General features: G+C 41.1%; 1 protein-coding gene across 1 annotated transcript in view; it reads right to left on the bottom strand.

The window, feature by feature from the left end:
- Nucleotides 1-7,056: 7,056 nt before the first annotated feature.
- Nucleotides 7,057-23,373, bottom strand: part of ERC2 (ELKS/RAB6-interacting/CAST family member 2) — a 1,380,507-nt gene continuing 1,364,190 nt past the window's right edge. The window contains exons 16-17 of the mRNA XM_042780470.1: nt 20,472-20,606; nt 7,057-7,134 (exon numbers count right to left, since the gene is read on the bottom strand). Of these exons, the coding sequence (XP_042636404.1) occupies nt 7,057-7,134; nt 20,472-20,606 (213 nt within the window). The remainder of the gene's footprint in view (nt 7,135-20,471; nt 20,607-23,373) is intronic.

Raw genomic sequence — 23,373 nt, forward strand, 5'->3', positions numbered from 1 at the left:
GAACAAAAGAGTGAAAAAAACAAAGACTCAAGGGATTAATTAATCCAGAGGACTAATGGACCACATGAACCACAGCCTACACAATCCTAAAACCAAAAAACTGGATTGTGCCCAGCTACCACTACTGAACACTGACTGGGATCATAACAGACAGTACCAGACGGAGTGGGAGAAAAATATAGAACAAAAAACTGAAAGTCACAAAAAGACCAGAGTTACGTATCTGGACTGGAGTAACCTCAGAGACTGTGGCCCAAAGATACCTTTCGGATCTGGAACTGAAACCATTCCCAGACCAACTTTCAGCCAACAATAGACAGGGCCATAAAATAAACAGTAACATTGAAGAGGAATGTGTTCCTTAGAACAATATGAAATCAAAAGACAACGTTTGCCAAAAAAATCAAAGGTCAAAAGGCAGGAAGAGGTAGAAAATTGGGAAGAAAGGAAATGGGGGATCCAAGGCAGAAATTGGGAGCGTGTTGACACATTGTGGAGAATGCAATAATGTCATGGAACACTTTATACACAAATGACAGAATAGGAAACTAATTTGCTCTGAAAACTTTTACCTAAAGCACAATAAAAAATTCAAAAACAAGTAAACTAAACAAACAAACAAAAAATTAGAACATTTCTCCAGCATCTCTTTAATTAAATCCCCAAAATACGATTTTAAAAGCCTGAAGATATCTCAGTGAACTTGCTTAAAGGAGAAGTAGAGAAAGATAAGTAGTTTTCTTCAGAAGCCTATAAAATGTATTACAACAAATTTAAGTAGGATTGTATACTGACTTATTTTCAACCCATATATAGATCAAGAGGGAGTCATTCAAACAGAACAAGGGGATATAGTGTGGTTTGAAATCAGGTAAGGTGTGTGTCAGGGTTGTGTTCTTTCATCATACTTATTCAATCTGTATGCTGAGCAAATAATCTGAGAAGCTGGACTATATGAAGCAGAATGCAGCATCAGGATTGGAGGAAGACTCACTAATATCATGAAAGATGCAGATGACATAACTTTGCTTGCTGGAAGTGAAGAGGACTTCACTGATGAAGATCAAGGACTACAGCCTTCAGTATGAATTACAAGTCAATATAAGGAAAACAAAAAATCTGTGCAACTGGGCCAATAAGAAACATCATGATAAAGACCAAAGATATTGAAGTTGTCAAGGATTTAATTTTATTTGGATCTATAGTCAGTGCTCATGGAAGCAGCAGTCAAGAAATCACACAATGTATTGCATTGGGCCAATCTGCTTTAGCAGACCTCTTTAAATGATTAAAAAAGTACAGGTGTCACCATGAGGACTTGGGTATTTTCAGTTGCCTCGAATGCATGCAAAAGTTTGACAATGAATAAGGAAGACTGAAGAAGAATTGATGTAATTTAATTATGATGCTGGTGAAGAACATTGACTATACCATGTAATGCCAGAAGAATAAACAAATCTATCTTGGAAGAAACACAACCAGGATACTCCCTAGAAGCAAGGACAGGGTGACTTCCACTTCACAGACTTTGGACATGTTATCAGAAGGGAGCAGTCTCTGGAGAAGGACATCATGCATGGTCAAGTACAAGGTCAGTGAAAAACAGGAAGATCCTCAACAAGACGGACTGCCATAGTGGCTGCAACAAGGGGCTCAAACATAGCAATGACTGTGAGGATGGTGCCGATAGGCAGTGTTTCATTCTGCTGTACACAGGGTCTCTAGGACTCAGAACTGCTTTGATGGCACCCTCATAACAACAATTTTCAGAAGACATTTGTTTGGGGTGCAAAGTATACGAGGAAATTCATGAAGGAATAAAAGGGATAAGAATCTAACATGACTGTCTCTATCTGGCTTGAATAAAACAAAATATTCTGTGAGGTTTGGGGCCAGTTCCATCCTGATGATGACAACTAGCTTCATATCTCAGGGGAAGGTACAATGGATGTCATAAACTTTGTGAAAGAGCAACAAAAATCTTTATTATTCAGGAGGAAACACAAATATATCTAGCACCATAACTCTGGTCATGGTGGAGTAGGGAATAAGGAATAGAAGAGCCCCAAGTAGGTGTGTTGCACTTCTCAAGATAACCTCCAAGCTCTTAGAATCTTCCTTTGCCTAACTTCTCCATGCGTGTCATGGGTGTGTTTCACATGTTTGTTTTAAAACATTGTAAAATCCTTCCCTCTTATTTAATATTGTTTTAGTACAATTTAGACTCTTTTTTGCTTTTCTGTGAGTAAATGCATTGTTTCTCTTAAAGTTTTCCATAGATAGGGAGAGGGTCTCTCACAAGCAATCTTAGGAATTTCTCCAGTTTCCTACTCCCTCATACTGAGGAGAGGTCCCTGGGTGGCGCAAACAGATTGCACTTGGCTACTACAGGTTAATGGTTTGAACTCACCCAGCAGGACCACAAAAGAAAGGCCTGGAGATCTGCTTCCGTACGGTACAGCCAAGAAAACTGTATGGAGAAGAGTTCTATTCTGTAACACATGGGGTGGCCATGAGTCAGAATACATTTGACAGCACTACCCTCCCCCATGTGGACAAGCTTCGTTTTGGAGCCACTTTGCATTAAAACCAAAAACCAAACCCATTGCCATCAAGTTGATTCTGACACAAAGTGACCGTATAGGACACGGTAGACCTGCCCCATATGACTTCCAACCTTTATGGAAGTAGACTGCCTCGTCTTTCTCCAGCAAAATGGCTGGTGGGTTTGACCCAACAATCTTTTGATTAGCAGCCAGATACCTTAACCATTACACCACCAGAGGTCCTTCACTTAGCATTACGAAGTGTTCATTCCAGTGCTGTTCTCTACTTTAAGCAGGAAAAGGAGAACAGACTAGATACTATGATGTGAACATGAAGCAGATCCTACCAGCAGCAAATAGATATGGGAGGCGTTACATCTTTGCAAGATGTATAGATGTTGTTATCTGAAAATTGATCCCGTGTGTTTGCCACCAGATCAAAGAGAGTAATCTGACTCAAGTAATCTGACTCGAACATGTGGGACCTGCCACAGGTTCGACCCAGCAGTGAAACACAACGATGGAGCTGTCATCCATGGGAAAAGCACATCAGTTATTTGATTTAATATTCACCTAAAGGAACACTGCCACATTTTAGGAATGCAAGACTCAGGGAAAGGCACACACACTAAGTTATCCCAAAGCATTGCCTGTCTAATCGCAGATGTGGTGATTCTCCAGCATTGTGGCATTTAATATTCATCTCTCTAAAAGGAATTGCATGTTGAGACCTTTCAACCATTAAAAACCACTGTGGCACACAATCCACCACATTCCTTGCTCTGAACAAAACAGCATGCACAAAATCATCAACTTCTACAGCATATCCCACTTAACTATATGCAGCATCAACTTCAGGGAGTTTGTGACTTGGGGTTAAACGTAAATAGACTTCAATGTCCTGGAGAAGGGAGATGCCCAGCAGCAAAAATTGCTGGAGTAAAATGTTCCATGTTCAACCAGGTGGAAATTATGTGTTTCACTATTAAATTATAATGCACATATCACAGATATATGGGGTGTGTTTTTAACAGCTAAAACGTCAGCCTTTGAAAAAGCAAAAACCTCTGAAAAATGCAATGTGTGTCATTTATCATGTGAAGCTCTAGAGAAGGGTAAGTATTAAAAAAGAACAGATCTAATGCCATACATGAGACCTAATATTAATATTTCTATTCTAATTCATTCAAGGAGTTGCAGTTACCCATTCACCATTACTATGCCTTGATCCTTGTTTTTTCTTCAGAACTATCTTAGGGGAGAGAGCACCATCCGTGAAGTGGGCTTCTGAGAGTTGATAGCTTCAGCTCCACGAAGACACATCGTTTTATTTTCCTTGCCAAACTTGAAGCACAACCAGAAGACTTGAGAATCAGACCACATTGGCATATCTAGTAAAAGCAAGCAGTGGGCTGAAAACCACAACTGGAGAATGGTGACAGCTTCTAAGTCCATAATCATGCCTTAAAAAGTATGTCCACATCCTAGGAAGGGCAGCGCTTACATCTTCAATAACACAGAGACATTTGAATCGTGCTCAACCCAACCCCAACAAGGCAGAGCAATAATGTGGCTGGGGGACAGGGAGTTGGGTAGGATGGAGGAGGTTATTGGGATGGTGGGGCACGTGGACATTCGGCTCTCACGGAACACAGTAGCAAACACAGAGCACAGTCATAGACATCAGCGAGCACAATTGAGCACACACACAACACAACACTAGAATGCATTTTTTTTTAAAAAAAAATATGATATAAAAGATGGTTTCTCACCCCTCAAAACAAAACTGGAACTTTGGTTTACAGGCCCGGCTATGCCCATATGCCCTCCTCGTCATCCTGCGGCCGGCCCGAGGTGGGGAGGTGCACAGAGAGGAGGGGAGCACCGGAATGAAAGAAGAGAAGGTTAGTTACACCGTGATGCACACTGGAAAGGCACACTGATCTTGACTTTGTTTATAAATCTTAAAGAGCAAGTACCAAAAAAAAAAAAAAAAATCCATAGTAAATTAAGTTCCACATCACTGACTTGTCAAATACATAACTAAGTTCTGTATCTATGGCAACCCTCATACAAAAACATTCCACCCACCTGGCTCTGCCTGTATGTCAAGATTGGATTAGAAGATTTAAATTAGTCTACTTAACAGATGATTATTTTTTTGGAAAGCATGCAATCTGAATTGCATAAGCCTTAGGAGTAGATTAAACCTTTTAAATCAGCAGAGAAGTAATTATAGTAATCAAATACTTTTAATTTCTCTTACAGTTAAAATATCAATAAAGGCTGAAGAATAATTAACAAAATAATCTCCATCTACTTAGGTGGAACCAACTTTTTTAGCATGCAATAATTCACATTGGCTGTTTTGCAAAGGCACAAACATGCTGAGACTTCTAGATTCGTCATATTCTATTTTGTTCTTGGAATAAAAGAAGAGGAGCACACCACACAATGAGAATACAGTTGCAATCAAATACTTTTCAAAGCAAAAGGAGCAAGCTTTCAATTCAGTAGAAGGCTCGTAGAAAAGTTTTGTGTAGCTTAAAATTGTGTTCAACTGTGAATAAATACAAACTTTTTTGGTTTGAATTTTTGTTATTGAAAATGTTTCCCAAAGTCTCTGGCTACTTTCCTCACTTAGTGGACTGGCCAGCGCCATAGGGAAAGTGCTTTTTTCTCGCAAGTTCCCTGTTCGAACAACAATTCTCACTGTTTGCTACAAGGAATGAAACACAGAATAGAAGACTGAGTGACCCATATCCTAGTCTCCTACATAGTTCAGGGGCTCTACCTTTTAAAATACCCCCAATGAAACCACATTTGTCACGACTTCTCTGTTTTGAAAACCAGGAGCAGGATAAACAAAATCAACTTGGAAAATTTTCTCAAGAGTTGGATCTTTATTGCTTGAGTCATTATAATATCAGGTTGAACTGTAAGAAAATGCCAATATTTGACCTTTTTTACCCAGAAAAACAGCAATTTCATGGGGTTCAACAAAATACTACCAATAGGTGAAGGCAATTTTCATCTGCTCAAGGAACTAGTTCTAAAGTATTTCAATATACACCCACTCCTCACTTATTGGCATGTTAGGTTCCAAAGACCAGGTCATTATTATGGCATTATGTGAAAATGGAGGATTTCCTTTTCTGTTTTTAAACCATCTCTTTGTCTGATTTCATTATTATTATTATTTAGAAAATAGGATCATAGAAATAATAACAGCTGAGATGTAATCATCACTGCAATAAGTCCTCTGTAGAGGAGGAGGTATGGAGGAGACAAACCTGTATAAAGCTGGGCTGTAGGACTAGAGTGCCCATGGCTTAACCACTTCACCTTCCTCCTGTGCTGGGTCAGAGCTTCACTTGAGAGCCACTCCAGGGCTCCGTTCCCACCCCTGCAAGTTCTGCCTTCATGATCCTGGGGCCTGCTCTGTCCTCCAGGCCTGGTAAGTCACCAGGGCTTCCTGTGAGGAGCCTGGCCGGGCATCTGGCCACACCAAGGTAGAGGCTTCTCGCCCAGTTCAGTTCACTTTGGGATGTCATTAAACTCACATGCATTTCTTCCAAACACCCTCTCTGATGCCTCTTTGTTTCCTAACACCCAATATCAATTTTGAGCTTAAGGGACTCAGGCTGCATAAGGACTGGGAACCCAGAATAGGTACCTTTTGCTTTATTACGTCCCTGACCCCTCAACTCACTGTTACAGGGAAACCCAGGCACAGAGAGATGCTATGATATGCCAAAATCACCCACAAAAAAAGGAGGCTTTCCCTAAAATGTAGCCTACAGTTCCTGCTGACCGCTTCCTATGTGGCTGCAATGTAACTCTCCTTGAAGCTGTAGTTAAAACCCAACAGCACTTATGCACTCAGTCTTGTCTCAGATCCATCCACATAGGGTTTTAAAGTTTTTAAAAAGGAGAGGAAAGAAAGTAATATGAAAGAAAAGCCACTGCCTCCAAAATATACCATTATGATCTCAATAGTGAAATGTGGTCTAATGCTAATCACTTTTAGAAAATGAAATATATTAGAAAGTGGTAATTAATTATGATTGAAAAAGACAGGAGTTACAGCTTGCAAATACACACTGCCAATATCACTATTGTGCCTCATCCACCATAGGAATAAAAAGGAGCTCCCAGATGTCGAGGGTTATTAAAAACCAGATGTTGAGATCGATGTCTTGTATGCTGGTGAATAAAGTAAAGAAATATGACAGTCCAATATAAACTTTGCAAACATTTAGTACAGCAGAAATGTGGATAAATTCCTTTAGAGAACTTAGAATATTATGCATTTTTTAAGTTTTGAGGTCCTTTAAAAGGAAAGAGAAAGGGAAGTGGTGCCATTTCTGGTTTCTCTAATCTTCAAAGCTCTGACTTGAATTGATCCCAATAACCAAGCGATCTGGGGCAGAGTGAGTTTCCATTTGGAAAATAGGGTAAAACAATGCAGGAGCTAATCAGAGAAGGACCTCCAAGTTCTACCAAACGTTCACAGCTGTTTGCCTCCTGTACCGCCTTCATCACTGTATGCAAATACTAATTTGTTCAGCAAACTTAAATTTGGGGACTAAAAAGAAAAAAGAAACAGATAAACACCACTTGATCTCTAACTTTTATTTTCATACCAATTTATTTAGAAATACTTGGGAGTTTTAATGAGCATTAATCACCTGGGAGAGTGTTTATCATTCTTGCTTTTCAGTTTCCAAATCTACTTTGCAGTGGCTTCCCTGGAAGCTGCCTGGTTGTCTGCTGCCTTGTGGGACCTTCTTAAGGGCCAGGAGTTGCCAAAATAGCCCAAGATGGGAGGAAAGCCTCTAACCCATCCGTCATCTGTGTGTTTTTTGGTTCACAGCATCTGAGGATAAGAATATCCAAGGGCAGACTGAAGCCCAGAGCAAAGTGAGCATAACCAAACCCAAAACCAAACTCACTGATGTCAAGTTGGTCCTGACTCATAGTGATCCCCTCCTTGGGCTTCCGAGGCGGTATCTCTATGGGAGCAGATCTTCCTTCCGAGGAGTGGCTGCTGGTGGGTTTGAACCGTCAGCCCTCTGCTTAGCAGTCAAGTGCCTTAGGCACTATGTCACCAGAGCTCCCAAAGTGTCCATAAACGTAGCAAATTTTACAGGGTTGGAGGCTTAACTATCAAATAACTTCAGGATGTATCCACAGATCTAGGGATGATGTGCTAGACAAGATGGAAATCCTGTAGTTACAGAAGCTGGGCTCTAATGGGATTTTCTAAATACTAAGTAAAACAAATTCCTCACCAGATGGGCCTTTCACGGTGTCTATATTGATGACAAGATCTAAAGGAAAAGGGACTGAGTCATCGTTGACAACACAAGAGACTTGCTGCTGTGGGGGGCATTTATTAGGCCCAGCTAAGAAGCTCTGGGAAGGAACTCTATAATCTGACATGATAAATGCCCTGGTGTAAACCTTTAATTGGTCTCTATTTTGAAGTATTAGGTACTGTCAGTAGGCAAGCCCCAGCCCATCACTGGATATTTTTTAAACCAGTAGCAATTCTCTTTGAGTTGATAGCTGGTTTTTTTTCTTGCAGCAATCAGAGGATAAGGATACTAGTGGAGACCTCCTGTCACATCTGTCCTGGCTGGAAAAGGGAATGAAATTAGGAAGCACCATCTTCAAATTAGCCCATTGTCTTTGTGGGTGCTTAGCTTGCCTCGTCTGATAGGAAATTCTCATTGTGGGAAGGGATGCCAGATGACTGTCCTGGTTATATTAGGGTCTGGTGTAGATACTTAACTGATGCCATCACTGCCTTAACTTCAGTTCATGGCTTCTCTGAAATTTTTGAAAACCTCAAGCCTCAGGACTCTGCAAATTTTGGCTATTAAAAGTCATGAAAGCAGCTCCTCTCTTGAAATTTCCAGTCACAAGTTTGGACAGAATTGGAAAAGACCAACACGGGTGTAAAGAAAAACAATAGGTGTGAGCCTGGAAAAATGGGGCACTGAGCCTTGTCAGGGTACCACTAAGTTTTATCTCAGGTAGAAGTCCACATTTTGCTTCTAGAAATTTCTCATCCATGCCTTCGATCTCTCTCACCTCCTAAAATGCTCAGCTCACAGATAGGTATCTTCCTCAGATGACAAGGGCGTGTATGGCTGGAAACTCTTCTATGATTTGTATTTGTTACAGCCCAAAGGGCCCATTTACAAAGTTTCCCTAAAGAACTATGGAAGTCTTACCCAGGTTCCGATACCTACTCCCTGCTCTGTTTAATATAAATGATAGCTTATTTCTGACCTGGGCCAGGAAAAAGTCAATGCATATTAGCACATATTCTAGGTTAGAGAGAATGTTGCCAATTTTCCATTTTTCTTTACTGAGTCTCACCATGGCCCATGATACAGGTGGCTGTGTGTGTGGATATGGGAAGGCAAGCTTAGGGAGGGAGCCCAGGTAGCTCCCCAAAGCACACCTGGTCAGTAGCTATAGAGCCAGAGTCAAATTCCAGTGTGTGTGACTACAAAGGTACACCTTTACAACTCTACTACATAAAGCATGAAGCCGCAGAAAGTAGAATTTGTTTGTTCTACTTAGTTCAGATCTGACATACTTCAGACTTTACATTGCCTTCTTTCAAAGCTACTGAAGATGTTGGTTTGAGTTGGCTAGTACAACTTAAGTTGACTCTTTCTGATTCTTTAAGAACAAATGGTAACTGCCCCTTGTTGTTGTTGTTGTTGTTGTATGCTGTCGAGTCAGCCCCGACTCATAGTGACCCCTCCTTGGGTTTCCGAGGCAGTATCACTACGGAAGTAGGATTGCCCAACCTTCCTTCCGAGGAGTGGCTGGTGGGTTTGAACTGCCAGCCTTCTGGTTAGCAGTCAAGTGCCTTAGGCACTATGCTACCAGAGCTCCTACTGCCCCTTAGATGAGTCTTATCCTCATCCCAACACACTTTAAGGTCCCTAGGGAAAAAGCAGCACCCTAACTCTCTGCATACTACCTCACAACATCTTAGGTGTTGAGAACTCAGCAGATATTTCCAAATGAATAAATACATAAGGTTTTGTTCTTTATTTTTTGAAAGACTCAACTCCTTTGAGAGAATACTGCCTGGCTTCCACAGTTCCTCAGATTGCCAGGATTGTGTTTACTTGTTTCTCCTCAGAATGACTTCTTCCCCTTCTCACTGCACCAGTCGGCACCCCTGATTTATTCTTCTACACATGCACTCGACCTCATCAGTGAAAGCTGAACTTTACCGGCAGAAGGGGAACATGGTAAGAGATGCTAATATTTTATAAGACACTCTGGGACTTTCTTGACGAAGAGGCAGTGACCGGAAGGAGACTCACGAAGCCTGAGTTGGTTGTTTTTAGCAAGTCCACCTCACAAAGACATCCTGAGGCACAGCAGCCATCAGAGTCCTCTTGTTGCTAAGCTGCTGAGGACATTATAGAGGCTTGGAGGTGGGGGAGCTCCATTCTTCACTTGTAATCCAGCATCATTTAGGTGTTGTCTAAAAATTTTTTTGGCCCTCATTGTGGGATGACTATTTTCTTCAAGCAGAAGTAATTGTGACAAACCAATCTTTGGTGCCAATTCTGTCAGCTTAAGAACACAAGATACCCAGCTAAAGATGAAAATGCTGGAAAGCCAACAATATTGCTTCAGAGCCCAAAGTCAACATCAGCTAAAAGCTGAGCAAATGCCAGATAACCATAAAATAGAGGTGGGGCTGGAGAAAGGCCTTAATTTTGCTCCTTGTCCATCCGTCATTAACACCTGGCTTTGTTAACATGGTGAAAACTGACTTTTTAATATGATTTTTGTTCTGCCATTCTCTGGCTGGTGAGTAACCAAATCTCCCAGTCTCTTGACCCTTCACTTCCTCAGTTGCTTAAAAAAGAAAATGTGATGATCTCCTTGCCCAAACATTTCATTAGGTTCTTGTTAGCATCCGATTGGAGAATGTAAACTAAAATACTCTAGCAATGTCATAGATTTATACAAATGTAACTGGGCCCATCTTTCCTGATCTTAGCATTCCACAGTTTGCTGCTATCATAGCATATTATTTGATATTGCACTCATGCCAAAGGCAAAATAGTACCTACAAAAAATATCTTATAATGTGTAAAACCATCTTAAATATTTTAGCATCTCTGGGCTGTTCAAAGCCAGAGTTTATTCAGATCATTAATTTGTAGATGCTGAAAACAGAGATTTTAGAAAATTCTGTTGTTCCAGAAATTGGTGCTTTGATATTCTGGATAGAAGTTGTGAGCATGGGCAGTGTACATTGAAGGGATGTTTCCAATTCTCTTTCCTCTGCTGTTCCCTTATCATTGGGGTGCTTTGAGTGCCTGAAACGTGGAAGTCAAACATGATCCTCATTATATCAGCTCAAGGAGAAAAAAAGAAAAAGAGAGAGGCAACGGTGCTTAGCAGAATCAAATGGATTTCCTCGTTTCCAGACATTTCAAGATTGACCACCCTTTTCAATGGGAGAGCTGAAGTGCTACCTCTTAGACAAATGTGAGTGACGTAAAGCAGCTGGTTGAAAAGGAATAAGCCCTCTGACATTGCCAAGATGAGTTACATCTAAAAGTTGGAGAGTATATGCTACATCTGAAGCCCCTGTTGACTCAAAAGATACTGCAACAAATCTCTTAATGAAACCCTAATACTGCAAACAAGGTTTGAAACATAAAGGAATCAGTATAACAGGGCCAAAAACAGAAGGAAAAAAACAAAAAAACTTTACCCCAAATAAAGTAAGACTCCTATCTTCAATAGGCTCAAGTCTCCCTTAAGGAAAAATCCTTTCTTCACCAGAGGATCCTGATACATTAAGCAGCTCTGCCTTCCCCGACCCACCCCCCCACCTTCCATGAAGACCCTGTCTGGTAGGGTTTATCAAATCATGTCCTCATGTGCTTACATGTAAGGCATCAACATCATGCCTAGATTAAAGAGCTTTGGTAGGAACCTGCCCATCTGCAAAGGCAGCTTCCTGAAGGGCTGGGTCACCCCCGCCTCCCTACCTCTCCTGGGGCTCATAATGGTTGGGTGAACATGCAACTGCTGGAAGAGGAAGAAGGCAGTTAAATACTTCCCTCAACAGCTCAGACACTTGTCCCCATTTCCTTCTTTACCTGTAGTCTCACAAAGAGCTGTGACAAGATCATCCCAGAGCTTCTGCTCTTAAAAAGCAAACAAAGAAACTGGCCCTTTCTGTAACAAGCCCCCCCCGCCCCACCATGGTGAGAAATAACATATGCCTTCTGGCTAGTGTTTTAGTAGTTTTGGGCATTTTTAGTACTCTTTGGGGGATAAAGGAAAAAACTAATGTCTGTGCTATATTTCAAGGAGCCCTAGTGGCAGAGTGATTAAAACATTTGGCTGCAAACCTAAGAGTTGGCAGTTCAAAGCTACTGGCTGCTCCATAGGAGAGAGATGAGGCAGTCTGCTTCCATGAATTTTTACAGCTTCGGAAACCATATGAGGCAGTTCTACTCTGTGCTGTAGGGTTGCTGTGAATCAGAATCGATACAACGGCAGCGGGTTTGGGTTTGGTGCCATCTTTCTAGTTCACGTACTTTCACTGGCCAAGTTTTAAAAGTAGTATCTTCCAGTCTGCTAGGACAAAAGAGGTATTGGAAAAGAGGCAAGAGGCTCACAAAATGTATTTTGAAATGCACCCAAAGATGTCCTTGGCTCCAATTCAAAGAAGACTGGCCCAGGACTGGGAACAGACATAATCTTTGAACCTTTCTCCCATTCAATCAGTATTAGCACCAAGAAGAGTTTTCATGGGTTTTTGAATTTGAAGGCTTCATCACTACATGAGGCCAAAACCCAAGGATTCTTCTGAGAAGTGGGCCATGAAATTAGATTTGCAATGCAAAAAAATCTATCGTCTCATTTTTGGGCAAGCTTGAGACACACTAGCTTGGATGGGAAACTGATATTGCAAGCATAAGATATGTTAGCTTTTCTCATATCAGGTTACTGTCATGGAGAACAAAAAAAGTTCTATTTTTCTTTTCTGGCTGTTCTGCAACTATACTTTAGTAAACTCTGATACAGGGGTGGTTAATTTTTCTTCTATGTAGGAAACATGAAAATGTATTTACACACAAAAAGCATACATATGTATATATAATGTATATTCAAACATGCACTCCAGGGAAGTAAGGGAGAGAAATTTCTAGTTAAACATGATCTTGAGAAATTCTTCCATATGTGGAAAAGTCCTCAGTTCATCTGACATACAGCGATATATACATATATACACACAGGACACTATGTATACATTTATCCCACATTCATTTAACCTCCAAACATAAAATAAATTCTTTTTTTTTTTTTCTCCTCCTTAAGCAAAAGTTAGGAATAACAACTATATACAGAATTCATCTTCTTGGGGCAATGGAGCAAATTAAACCCCTCATCTGTTTGTTAGAATTCAAAGGGCTGCACTTTGGCTAATCTGTTGGTGAAAGTGCAACAAAAGCAGGACATCAATCACAAAACCCTGTCCAGCATTTCACAGAGAGGGCGGAGGGTGATGGGGAACCCAAAGGCCTTAAATTGGCTCGCTGAGAAGTAACAGGGCATGAGGAGGGGCTGCTGTAATGGCATCTCCTGGTGGGCAAGGAGGCCCCACCAACTCCTGGTAGACCAAACGCAAACACAAAATAAATTTGGTCCTCCTGGGAACTCCCTGGAAGGAAGAGGAAAAAAGAAATTGGGTTTTACCAGACAGAATATAGGGCCAAGACATACACTGGGACCTGGAGATGTTCTCACATGCCTCTGGCCACCACTTCTAATGCGGGTCCCGTGGCAGGTCTGGCTGGAAATTCCCCTCTTGTAGGTATGCTCTACAGGACACTGACAAATCCTACCTCGGAGCAGGTACCTAACGCTCAGGTATGTGTAGTAGGATAGGCAGAATCTCCAATGGTTGGGAGGGCAAAAACGTTGTTTTGTTTTCTGAGCTAATTCTACCTTATGGTTCTTTTGTCTAAAAGAAGGGAAGACATGTTTGAGGCCAGAAATCTGCAAACCAAGGTGCCACAGCCTCTTGGAAGCAGGGCACAAGTCCAGCCTTCTGAGCATCACTTTACATGTAAGAATTCAGAGCCCACACTCAAAAGGGAAAAATAGGGTCCATCCATCACGTATTGTGGGTTGGGTCACTGGGATCATTTTATTCTCTAATTGTCTTATAATTAGAAGGCAATGGTCCTACGACAAGAAGGCAAAATCTAAGTCGGGAATCTTTAGTGAGCAAGTAATGTGATGGCTTTGTCAAGGGGCATGAGTTCCAGGAAGAATTCTATGGGACTTTCCAGTAGAAAATTTAAGTGGATATTCAGTGCTCCAAACTGTGTCCAGGGGTACAAGCTCACATCTTGGCTGAGGGCCTACACATGCTGTGACCACATGGTAATCAGGAGCAATAGAGAAAGGATAAGAGATGATCACTTTGTATCTGCAGACAGATGCTGGAAATTACCAAGTAGTGTGGGCAATATTTAGGGCGAGGGCAATCAGTTTTCTAGGAAGAGATTAGTAAGGTGGTCATCCTAAAGTTAAAGATCCAGAACAAAAACTCCAGCTTCTGCCACAGGTAGGGCACCCAGTGCCCTGGCTGATCCAATGGCAACCCCTGGATAAGTGGAGCACACTCTACTTTGTGAGCGACTGGCTGGCTCCCCTTGTGAGTGCGGTAGCCCATGGGTGAGTGAGCAGAAAAGGTGGGGTCCTGGCAGCCCAGTGTCAAGAGCCCCTATAAGTCCAGTAACTCCTGCCTCTCTCTGGGCCAGTCGCCCACTCCCCACAAATCCCCCTCTGGTGATTCCACAGTAATGGAGGAGTTGGCAAGAAGCCTCATTTTGACAGGCACTGGGACAGCCGGAACAGAGGAGTAAAGGGGAACACACACAGGGCAGGGGGAGGATTAAAACAAAAAAGTCACAAAAAAGAACAGAAATAAAGAATGAAAGCTGGGGCACATGGAACAAAGATGGATGAAATGATAATTTAATTCAACTTTGGAACATAAATCAAAATAGGATATATTTTACTATAACTCATTATAAGTCTCATCCTTATAATGGCTCCCTTGATTCAGATCTATTTGGTTCCTGGTGGGCTAACTTATGTTCAGATGTTACAGCTTGCAAGAAAGCAACGCAAGAAAGAACATTTGCATTCTAGAAAAAGTTGATGTGTTATAGCTATGCAACTGTATTTAACATATGTGGTTGCAGAGATACACCCATATCAATACCAAAGATGGTACGCACCAGTGTACAGCAGACTTTGGACCTGAGGATTTGAGAGGCTCTGGCCTTCTTGGGCCTGCTGATCTTCAGTTTTGTGACTCTGGATAACTATCATTCTCTCTGATCCCCATTTATTTATTTTTATCTGTACAATGGGGATACTTCTGTTTGCCCTTCCCAGTTCCCAAAGTTACTATGAAACTATTCATTTAACAGACATTTACCAAGGGCAGACAGGTATCAATGTGTTTTGTAGAATGTAACACAGAATATGGATATAATGGAATTTTCAATCAAAATCTTCTGTAATCAATTTACTAAGTCTTATGTCTCAATGCTCCTGGACTCCTTTAGAAATAGCATTTAAGTAAAATGTGAAATTTCATTTTTAAATAGGATCTGAAAGTCTTAAAAGTTGTTAAAAAATCCCTTGAGTTTCTTAATCCCAAATTCCAGTTAATGACGATTTCTATTCAAAGAAGGAGAGAGAGAGTGGAAAGGAGAGTTTCCTTCTGGGTTCCTAAAGGGACCGCATATTTTGGGGTTTCCAGCCTAAAAATGTTTAGGTTCTTTGCCATTTAGGCCTCTGAAAACTAGAATCAAAATGGGAGGACTCTAACAAATGGAGCTGCATTCTGCACAAAAATGCAGCAGGGTTCAAGCCCTAAGAGACCCAACACCCAACCCAAGACCCTGGCACAGAATGAATCCTGCCTACCAAAGGGCAGCCTGAAAATAGCCTGACATTTTAAATTGGCTGCAGTGTGAAGCTCACTCTAGGTCTGTGCTCTTCTTCCCCAAGAGGTGAGTCTTGACCGGAGGCCATGGGAAGAAGCTTAATAAAATATGACTTTTCCTGGGACAATTAAAATCAGAGGTTGCCTGAAAAAGGGTAAGTAGGAACATGTGACATTGTTGATAGGCTTTCAGGCAGGGAAGCATGCTGTTTGAAGAATGTAACAGAGGACACTAATGATGACAGGTTCAAAAGGCATTTAGAAGTTGGGTTTCTATTTGGCTTCATGAAATCTGTCTTTGGTAGCCTCACTCAAATCAAAATCACAAATCTATCTCCTGCAGGTTCCATTTAATCTTTGGCCTTTATAATTTCTAAAAATACAGCAGCAGCTTATGCCATGGGAAATAGTTGTTGTTTGCTCTTATGACCATATTTTGGTCTGAAGGACCTCCTAAGTCATTATTGGGATTTGACTGAATATTGTACTTGGACATATTCAATGGCTCTGGCCATCCTGGTGGTCAGAGGTCAACAGCTATTAACTGTTCCTTTCTTAGGTAGGGGTGCAGGTTGTAGGACTACCACACCTCAATGGCTTCTCCTACATGTTTTCCCAGCCTCCCCTGCACTCATCACACTCATCTCAGTCCCTGAAGGGCTGTGTATTTATGACTATTCTTGATTTCTTAGGTGCTCATGCTTATAATAGCTCTCTTAGATCAGATCTATTTGGCTCCTGATAGGATAACTCATTCTCAGATGTTACAGCCTTCAAGGCATTCCAGGAAATGAATCAAAGGGACCCCTTCACTTGCTGCTGTGCCAAGCATAGGAAGGACTGCCTGAAAGTCCACCTTCTGAACCAAAATGTTGGAAACTGGATGAGCTGTGTTTTAAGAGGGTAGCCTCTTTCTTCACCTAATATTCTTTAAGAACAATATTTCCAAAAGCGTAGATATTCTAAGAAAAAAAAAAAAGTTCCTTGATAAATAAATCTGGGAAATGGTAGATTAAGTAAAATCAGAGGAGTTTTTTTCTTGTTTATTTTTTTAGAGCCCTTGATCCACTAATTGGACAGGACTCTCCAAGACCGATTTCTAATATGGAGCATTTTCCCAAAAATTTTTGCCCACCAAAGCTTTGTTTCAAAACTTTCCTCACGGGACTAATGTTCCAAAGATTACTTTAAGAAATACTAGTCTAGATTTATAACTCTTGGATTCAGTTTCCCCCAAGTAGAAACCAAAATCGCAGTGAAGGAGAGAAGGATAGAGAGGAAATGGAAAAAGAATCTAATTCTGCAAGTACCTCCCAATACTTAAACTGAATTTCCTAAGGAAAAAAGAGTTTCTGTGGAAAATTAGCAAAACTCATTGCCGACAAGTGGAGTCCAACTCAGAATGACCCAAAGGGACAAAGTGGAACTACCCTATAGGCTTTCCAACACTGTAAATCTTTATGGAAGCAAACTGCCACATTTTTTCCTATGGAGTGGCTGGTAGGGTTGAGCTGCCAGTCTTCTGATTAGCAGCTGAGGACTTTAATCACTGCTCCACCAGGGCACCTTCGAATTAGCAAAGTGACTGGTTTTTCACAGTTTTTGGTTTCGTGTGTTCTTATCTATTAATAAAGCTCAAGAGGCAATGTCAACATTTTGTAGCCTCTCCTCCAAGAAGCACTGTTGGTCGACTTTGAGGGTCACAGAAGTTCAGAGCTGGAAGGCTCATGGGAAGGGAATCAAGAATCTCTAGAAGAGATCTCTCCGCTTTAAGTCCATTCAGCTAACATGAGTATACTATAAACATTTAAATTCCAGCCCAGTCAAATCATTATTCAGAATCTCATGTTGTCATACATTGACATAAGGCTGAGGAAGCTTCACCCTTAGAATTCTCTACCCCATATATACCAGTATTGGTATGTACACAGTTATGTGTAGTGTTTGTAATCAATTGGGAAAGACTTTCCTAGCTTGTCAACGACTGTTACATTTGGGGGCCAATACATATTATAATGCACATATTGATAAATGAGTTGCTGCAGATAGCTAAATCTCAAGTCTCCAGTATGTGGGAGGACATCAGTGTCCTAGACCTGGGACAGCTACTCAGAAAGAACACTTAGTCCAGGGCTTTTACCCATCTTCATCATTAGAGTCAACCTAATCTCATACCAGGGCTCCCTATTTAACCCTCCCTATTCTGTAATTAGGAGCTCTGGTAGCATAGTGGCTAAAGCACTTGACTGCTAACCAGAAGGCTGGCGGTTCAAACCCACCAGCCACTCCTCAGAAGGAAGGTTGGGCAACCCTACTTCCGTAGTGATACTGCCTCGGAAACCCAAGGAGGGGTCGCTATGAGTCGGGGCCGACTCCACAGCACATAACAACAATTCTGTAATTGAAAGAGTACAGCGAGGGAGACTTCTAGCCTTGCTGACTTCAACTTAAACCTACAAAATTATCCTTTTGGTCAGGGATAGTTCACATTCACAGTAAAACCTACTTGCAGAGGAAGTTCTTAAGTCATAGGCCCCTAATAAAGTCCTAACTACCTTTTATCTGTCTTATTTTGATTGACATGATTCAAGTGGTCATCAAATAACTGAATGAGATAAAAGAGGACCTGTTCCTATCCTAAGGCTAGTGAATTCCTTGAAAGTAGAGTTATACTTGGCCCGTCACACTCTTCTCAGAGCTCAGTGTAATGGCTGGCCCAAAACAGATGCTCAGAATGTTAGGTGAATTAACTCATAACTAGCAGCAAGTCTTCAGTCAGCTCAAGCTCTTTTGGGGGCCTGGATCTCTCATCTGTGGAGGAGAGTAAAAGCTTAGAGTGTTCACTGAGATGAAGGATTTGAAAGTGGAAGGCCATCCTCCTAACAGCATTCTTGAAAAAGGTTTATCAGACATCATACTACATGGTTTGAGCTAAAAGCTCCCCAAGGAACACTAACTCTTCTGGGAAGGCATCACCCTTGAGCAATCATTTTTGCCCTATGACAACCTCTAGTGTCAGTGGGTAAGCATGAGACAGTCAAGAGAGTAGCTAATACATACTACTTTGTGACTGCAGATCTTGGGAGAAGTAGTAGGAGACCAGCTTTTGCAACTAATATTCACAAGGCATATATGTTTTATAAGGTGCCCCATCTCCAGCAGAACAAATTATCATATGTATTTCTATGATGAGGCAAACTATTTTGTTATGTCAGCAGGTCCTTGGGAGACCCACATCCCAAATTTGGCTCCAAATCATTCTCTCTGTTCTCACATTGATCTCTCTTTCTTTCTATGGGAAAACTCAGAGTAGCCTTCTGGTAGGTGTGGCTCACAGGAACAGACAGAGTAGGGTCTACAGGTCCCTCACAAATAAAATCTCACACTTATCTCTCCCCAAAGAATGCAAAGGAGCAAAGGGGTGGAGACCAAGAATGAGAACAAAGAGATTTTGCTGTTAGGAGGGTGGCAGGTACTGGGTCAGGTGAATGTGGGGAGGTGATGATGGTGAACAAATAAAACCAAAGCAAAACAAAAACACAGACTTATAAAATGATGACATAAGATTAATACTTCTCTTCACTTCCCAGCTTTCCAAACCAAGAAACATTCCTGAGAGCTAAACACACAAGCTAGTGCCTTTCTGCACTTGGCTTCAGAAATCGGAACACCCTATGTGAAAACCTGCTGCAGTGTTAGGGTCTCTGGGGGCAAATACTTCCAGGTGCAAGAACAAGGCCAAGCTTAGGGGTTGGTGAGACTCCTCATCAGGGTCACCTCACTTTGCAGCTCCAGGGAGCACCTCTGATGTTGGGCTCTATTAAATAGCTTCCCCTGGAGTTGTGCTCCTGGTAAAACAGCTTGGAGACTTAGAATCTTAATACTTTGGGATGCTAGTGAAATGATGTGAAAAGGAAATAGAGCCACTGGAATAAAAACTTTAGGAGCAAAACAAGCACCCTTTCTCCAATAAATGAGTAACCCACCCCTGCCAAGACAGGTAATTCCAGCAAGTCCTCCACCTCACATATCCGAAAATACATAGCACAAAGACATTTGCATTTTTCTTTATGATTCTATCCAATGACCTACTGCTCCATACTTCCTGAAATTTATTGTGTAAGTTACACCAGAAACACAAGAAATGGGAATACAGTACAACAAAGGAAGAAATCTGCTAGCACTGACTACATTGTTATGCTAGTTTACATTTAATTTCAAAATTCATAATTTCCATAAAATTTACTTTCAGGAGTTTTAATGTTAAACACAAAACAGTTTTTGCATTTGGTAGGTGAATGAGAACATCATTGAAAACTGCAGTGGGGTTTTGTTTTTGTTAATCCATCTTTTCATTTGCTTTTACTTAGTCAACAGAGAAGATGGGGTTCAAGTCAAATAAACCATATCCCTTGACTCAGTGACTAAAAGGCAAGCAAAACTGATTTCTGGTCATGTTGTTTTACTCCAATGTTAATTTGCACCACTAAGAAAATTTCTAGGAAAGTGCTCAGGAAAAGCAAGGCTTCTCTGGTTGCTAAGTTCATGGAAATAAAGTACTTTTCCTTAAAACTCTGAAAGAGACATTCCAAAGTAACCCACCATTAGATACTGAGCCAGCAAGAGACTACATATCTAGGAAAGAAGAAAGGAGGGGAGGAAAGAAAATGCATAACATAAACAAGAAAAGACAAAACCTTAAAGAGGAAGGAGAAAGGAAAACATTTAGATTCCTTGAGTGATGGAAATAAATACCAAAGCTATTAGTTTCAGTTCAAAGAACGTATCACTTTATGCTGTTTATTATTTCTTGAGGATTATTTATTTTATCTTAAAATATCCAAAGGGTAAAAGGGGTCCTGGAGGTAAGTGGTGGTGAAACTGACCTGGTCCGGAGAGGGCCTGTGGTTGGAATGCTGTGACCTCCCGGGAGATCGGTGGTGGTGGTGGTGGTGGTGGTGGTGGTAATGGTGATGGTCCTCATCGTAGTTGTCTGCCATTAGCTTCATTCTGTTCTGGGTCTGTGCAGGGAGGGAAAAAAAAACCAGGGAAGATTCCATCAGGAGCTACAAGACTAGCCAAAGAGACTCAGGGCATAATTACTGTACCTATAGCGCTCCTTTTGTTCCTAATCCAGAAGGTTTTCTTTTTAGTAAAACTGAAATTTAATAAAGAAAGCACCGTGCCATTAGCTTCGATGAAAGAGGCTTTGTCACATCCTTGAAGTGACTGTGTTCTTGGAGCTACATTTATAGATGTAAATGCACTTCCCCCTTATGATTTAAGGGGAGAAATGGACATATTGTAAAGTGCTTTGCTTTTCCTTATCAAGAAATCAGAGTTCCAGAGTAAGCTTGTAGCACAAACTGCCAACAATCACATCCTACAACTCTAGAGCAAGCAAGAGAAAGACATCCTGGTTGAAAAGGTGAGAAGGGGCTGGGTGGAGAGAGCAGAAGTACAGATGCATTATGGCTTCATGAGACAAGGCAGTGGAATCCACTAAAAGCTGCCAACTGCAAAAATATTGATGGAGATGGTTTGTTGCCATTCACTTCTAGGAAACGGGCTCTCTGCAGACCATCTTAATTGATCTTGTTCCTTAGGGAAACTGGGCGAAAAAAAGCCAAGTCAATGGAGAAGAACTGACTGTTCTAATTTACACTTCATGATGTGTGTCCCATGAAGAAACTGGGCATCGTAGTTAAAATGTTGGGCTATAGAATTGTATTGTTTTATTATGCAGCACCAGAAATAGAAAAGGGAAAACTTGACCCAAAGGGATCACAAAATGTAGAAAAATACTTGAAGACCATTGAAAAGACGGATAGAAAGATCCAGCTCAGAAAGCCATATGATATCGAGGAGACAAATGTGGGTTTGAGGATAACTACTTGGATTGAAGTCCCTTGCCAAGTTAACTGTTTCTAAGTCTCAATTTAACTCTAAAATGGGGTAACAGTACTTCTTTCCCTGAAGTTGCTGTAAAGAGCAAGTGATAAGATGGACTTCATATGTCAGCCCACTGGCATGTAATGAGCCCACAATAAAAGCCTAATACTGATACTACTATGACTGTTTTTATTGTTCAGTATAAGAAATTTCTCCTTCTTAATGTACCTGCTGCTCCTCTGTCTGTGATATCTCACCTGTCCCTTTTCTTTGCTTCTAATTTCTGTGTCTGGCTAACTCAATGCTTCTCTAGGCACTTTTCCTAGCCCCACCCGAAGTCAGCTGACATGTGCTCATTGCTTACCTCTGTTCTAGAAACAAGGATGTCCATCTCCCTGGACACCTTGAGCATACTGAAGGCAGAAGTGATTTCTTTCATGTACCCTCTCCCCAGATTCTAGCACATGATCTAGTGAATAATGGACATGCAACACACGTCACTGGAATGAGTGGATAGAAACATGGAAAGGCCATGATTCTGAGGGATGCTGCTGTAGCAGAGATGAGCTGCATGTTTATAGCCAGGGAAGGTCACTGAGAGTTACAGATATAGCTCATGAGTTGCCATAATAATCCCACTGGTGGCTGGAGATGACAAGAAGCTATCAGTTTTTTAAGAGAGCCAAAAATCAAGGGCTGGCAGAGCTTCTAATCAGTTGGAGTTATATTGTGTAATATAAATAATACTCTGATAATAAAGATAATTCTGGACCCAACATAGTGCATTCTTGTAGTGTTTTTCACATGCAATCTAACTTAGCCTCAAAACATTCCTGGGAGAAAATATTACGATCCTCATTTGGCAGCTGGAAAATTAATGCATAGATTTCAGCCCCCAGAGTCTCTTTCTTGACCCAGGGCTTAGAACATTTCTGGGCCCTTCAATTTTCAAGCTTTAGTCTTTTCTCCTCACCATGCTGCTAGCAGAAGAGGCAGACAGCTAAACAGGTAGAAGGGGCTTCCCCATAAACTCTCCAGTTCTGCTAAGTTTTGGCAACACTTCACATTCACATCCCAGTTCTACCTGCCATAGTATGCCTCGTGACTTGCTCTCTCCATATTTTAAAATGTGTACGATATTTGAAAGTTTTGTGTACAATATTTGAAAATACTGTGTACAATAGTTGAAAGGCCCCAGAGTGGATGTTAAAAAAAAAAAAAAGAAAGAAAGAAAGGCACGTGTATGGATAAAAACAATAAAACGAGAGGGAATGAGTCAATTAAAAATTAAATAATAATGATAATAAAATCCCAGACAATCTTTGGCAGCTGATAGCATTTCCATCCTTCACTTGTCCACTTAACATGTCAGAAGACCCAATAGACAAGTTATTTCTTGTGAGAAAGAACAGGTCAGTGGAGCTGTTGCAGACCAAGTACTAAGGTCCACCTCATTTGCCCGCCCTTGAACACAAGATTCTGAGACTCAGCATTCACACCTAAAATTCCAGTATTGTATTGGCAGGAGTATGTACTCCTGAACTTGTGAACTAATAATAAATTTGAAATAGTTTCTTCTAGTAGAATTCTGAGAGCCTGAAGGGAGCTATGAGATAGATCTGCCATGGTCAAGAATAAAGGGCCTCACCCAAGAATGAACGATGGGGCCTAAATGAACAAATAATAACTCTGCTATTGTAAACATCATCATGTCCTGATCCTTTGGGGAAGCTGCTGTGATTTTATGAGATTATTTTCTTACCAGTGACAAGCCCAAAGTTCCATACCTTTGAACTGTATCCCACAAAGGAATGCACAAGCTAAACAAGATGCTATATGCAGTCCTAAACGTGTCTGCTGCAATGAGGTGTTGGAGAGTAGGCATGTCATAGGATA

The sequence above is a fragment of the Orycteropus afer genome, unplaced genomic scaffold (assembly GCF_000298275.1).
Source record: "Orycteropus afer afer isolate SDZICR_OR568_19922 unplaced genomic scaffold, OryAfe1.0 scaffold00041, whole genome shotgun sequence".
Taxonomy (NCBI): Eukaryota; Metazoa; Chordata; class Mammalia; order Tubulidentata; family Orycteropodidae; genus Orycteropus; species Orycteropus afer.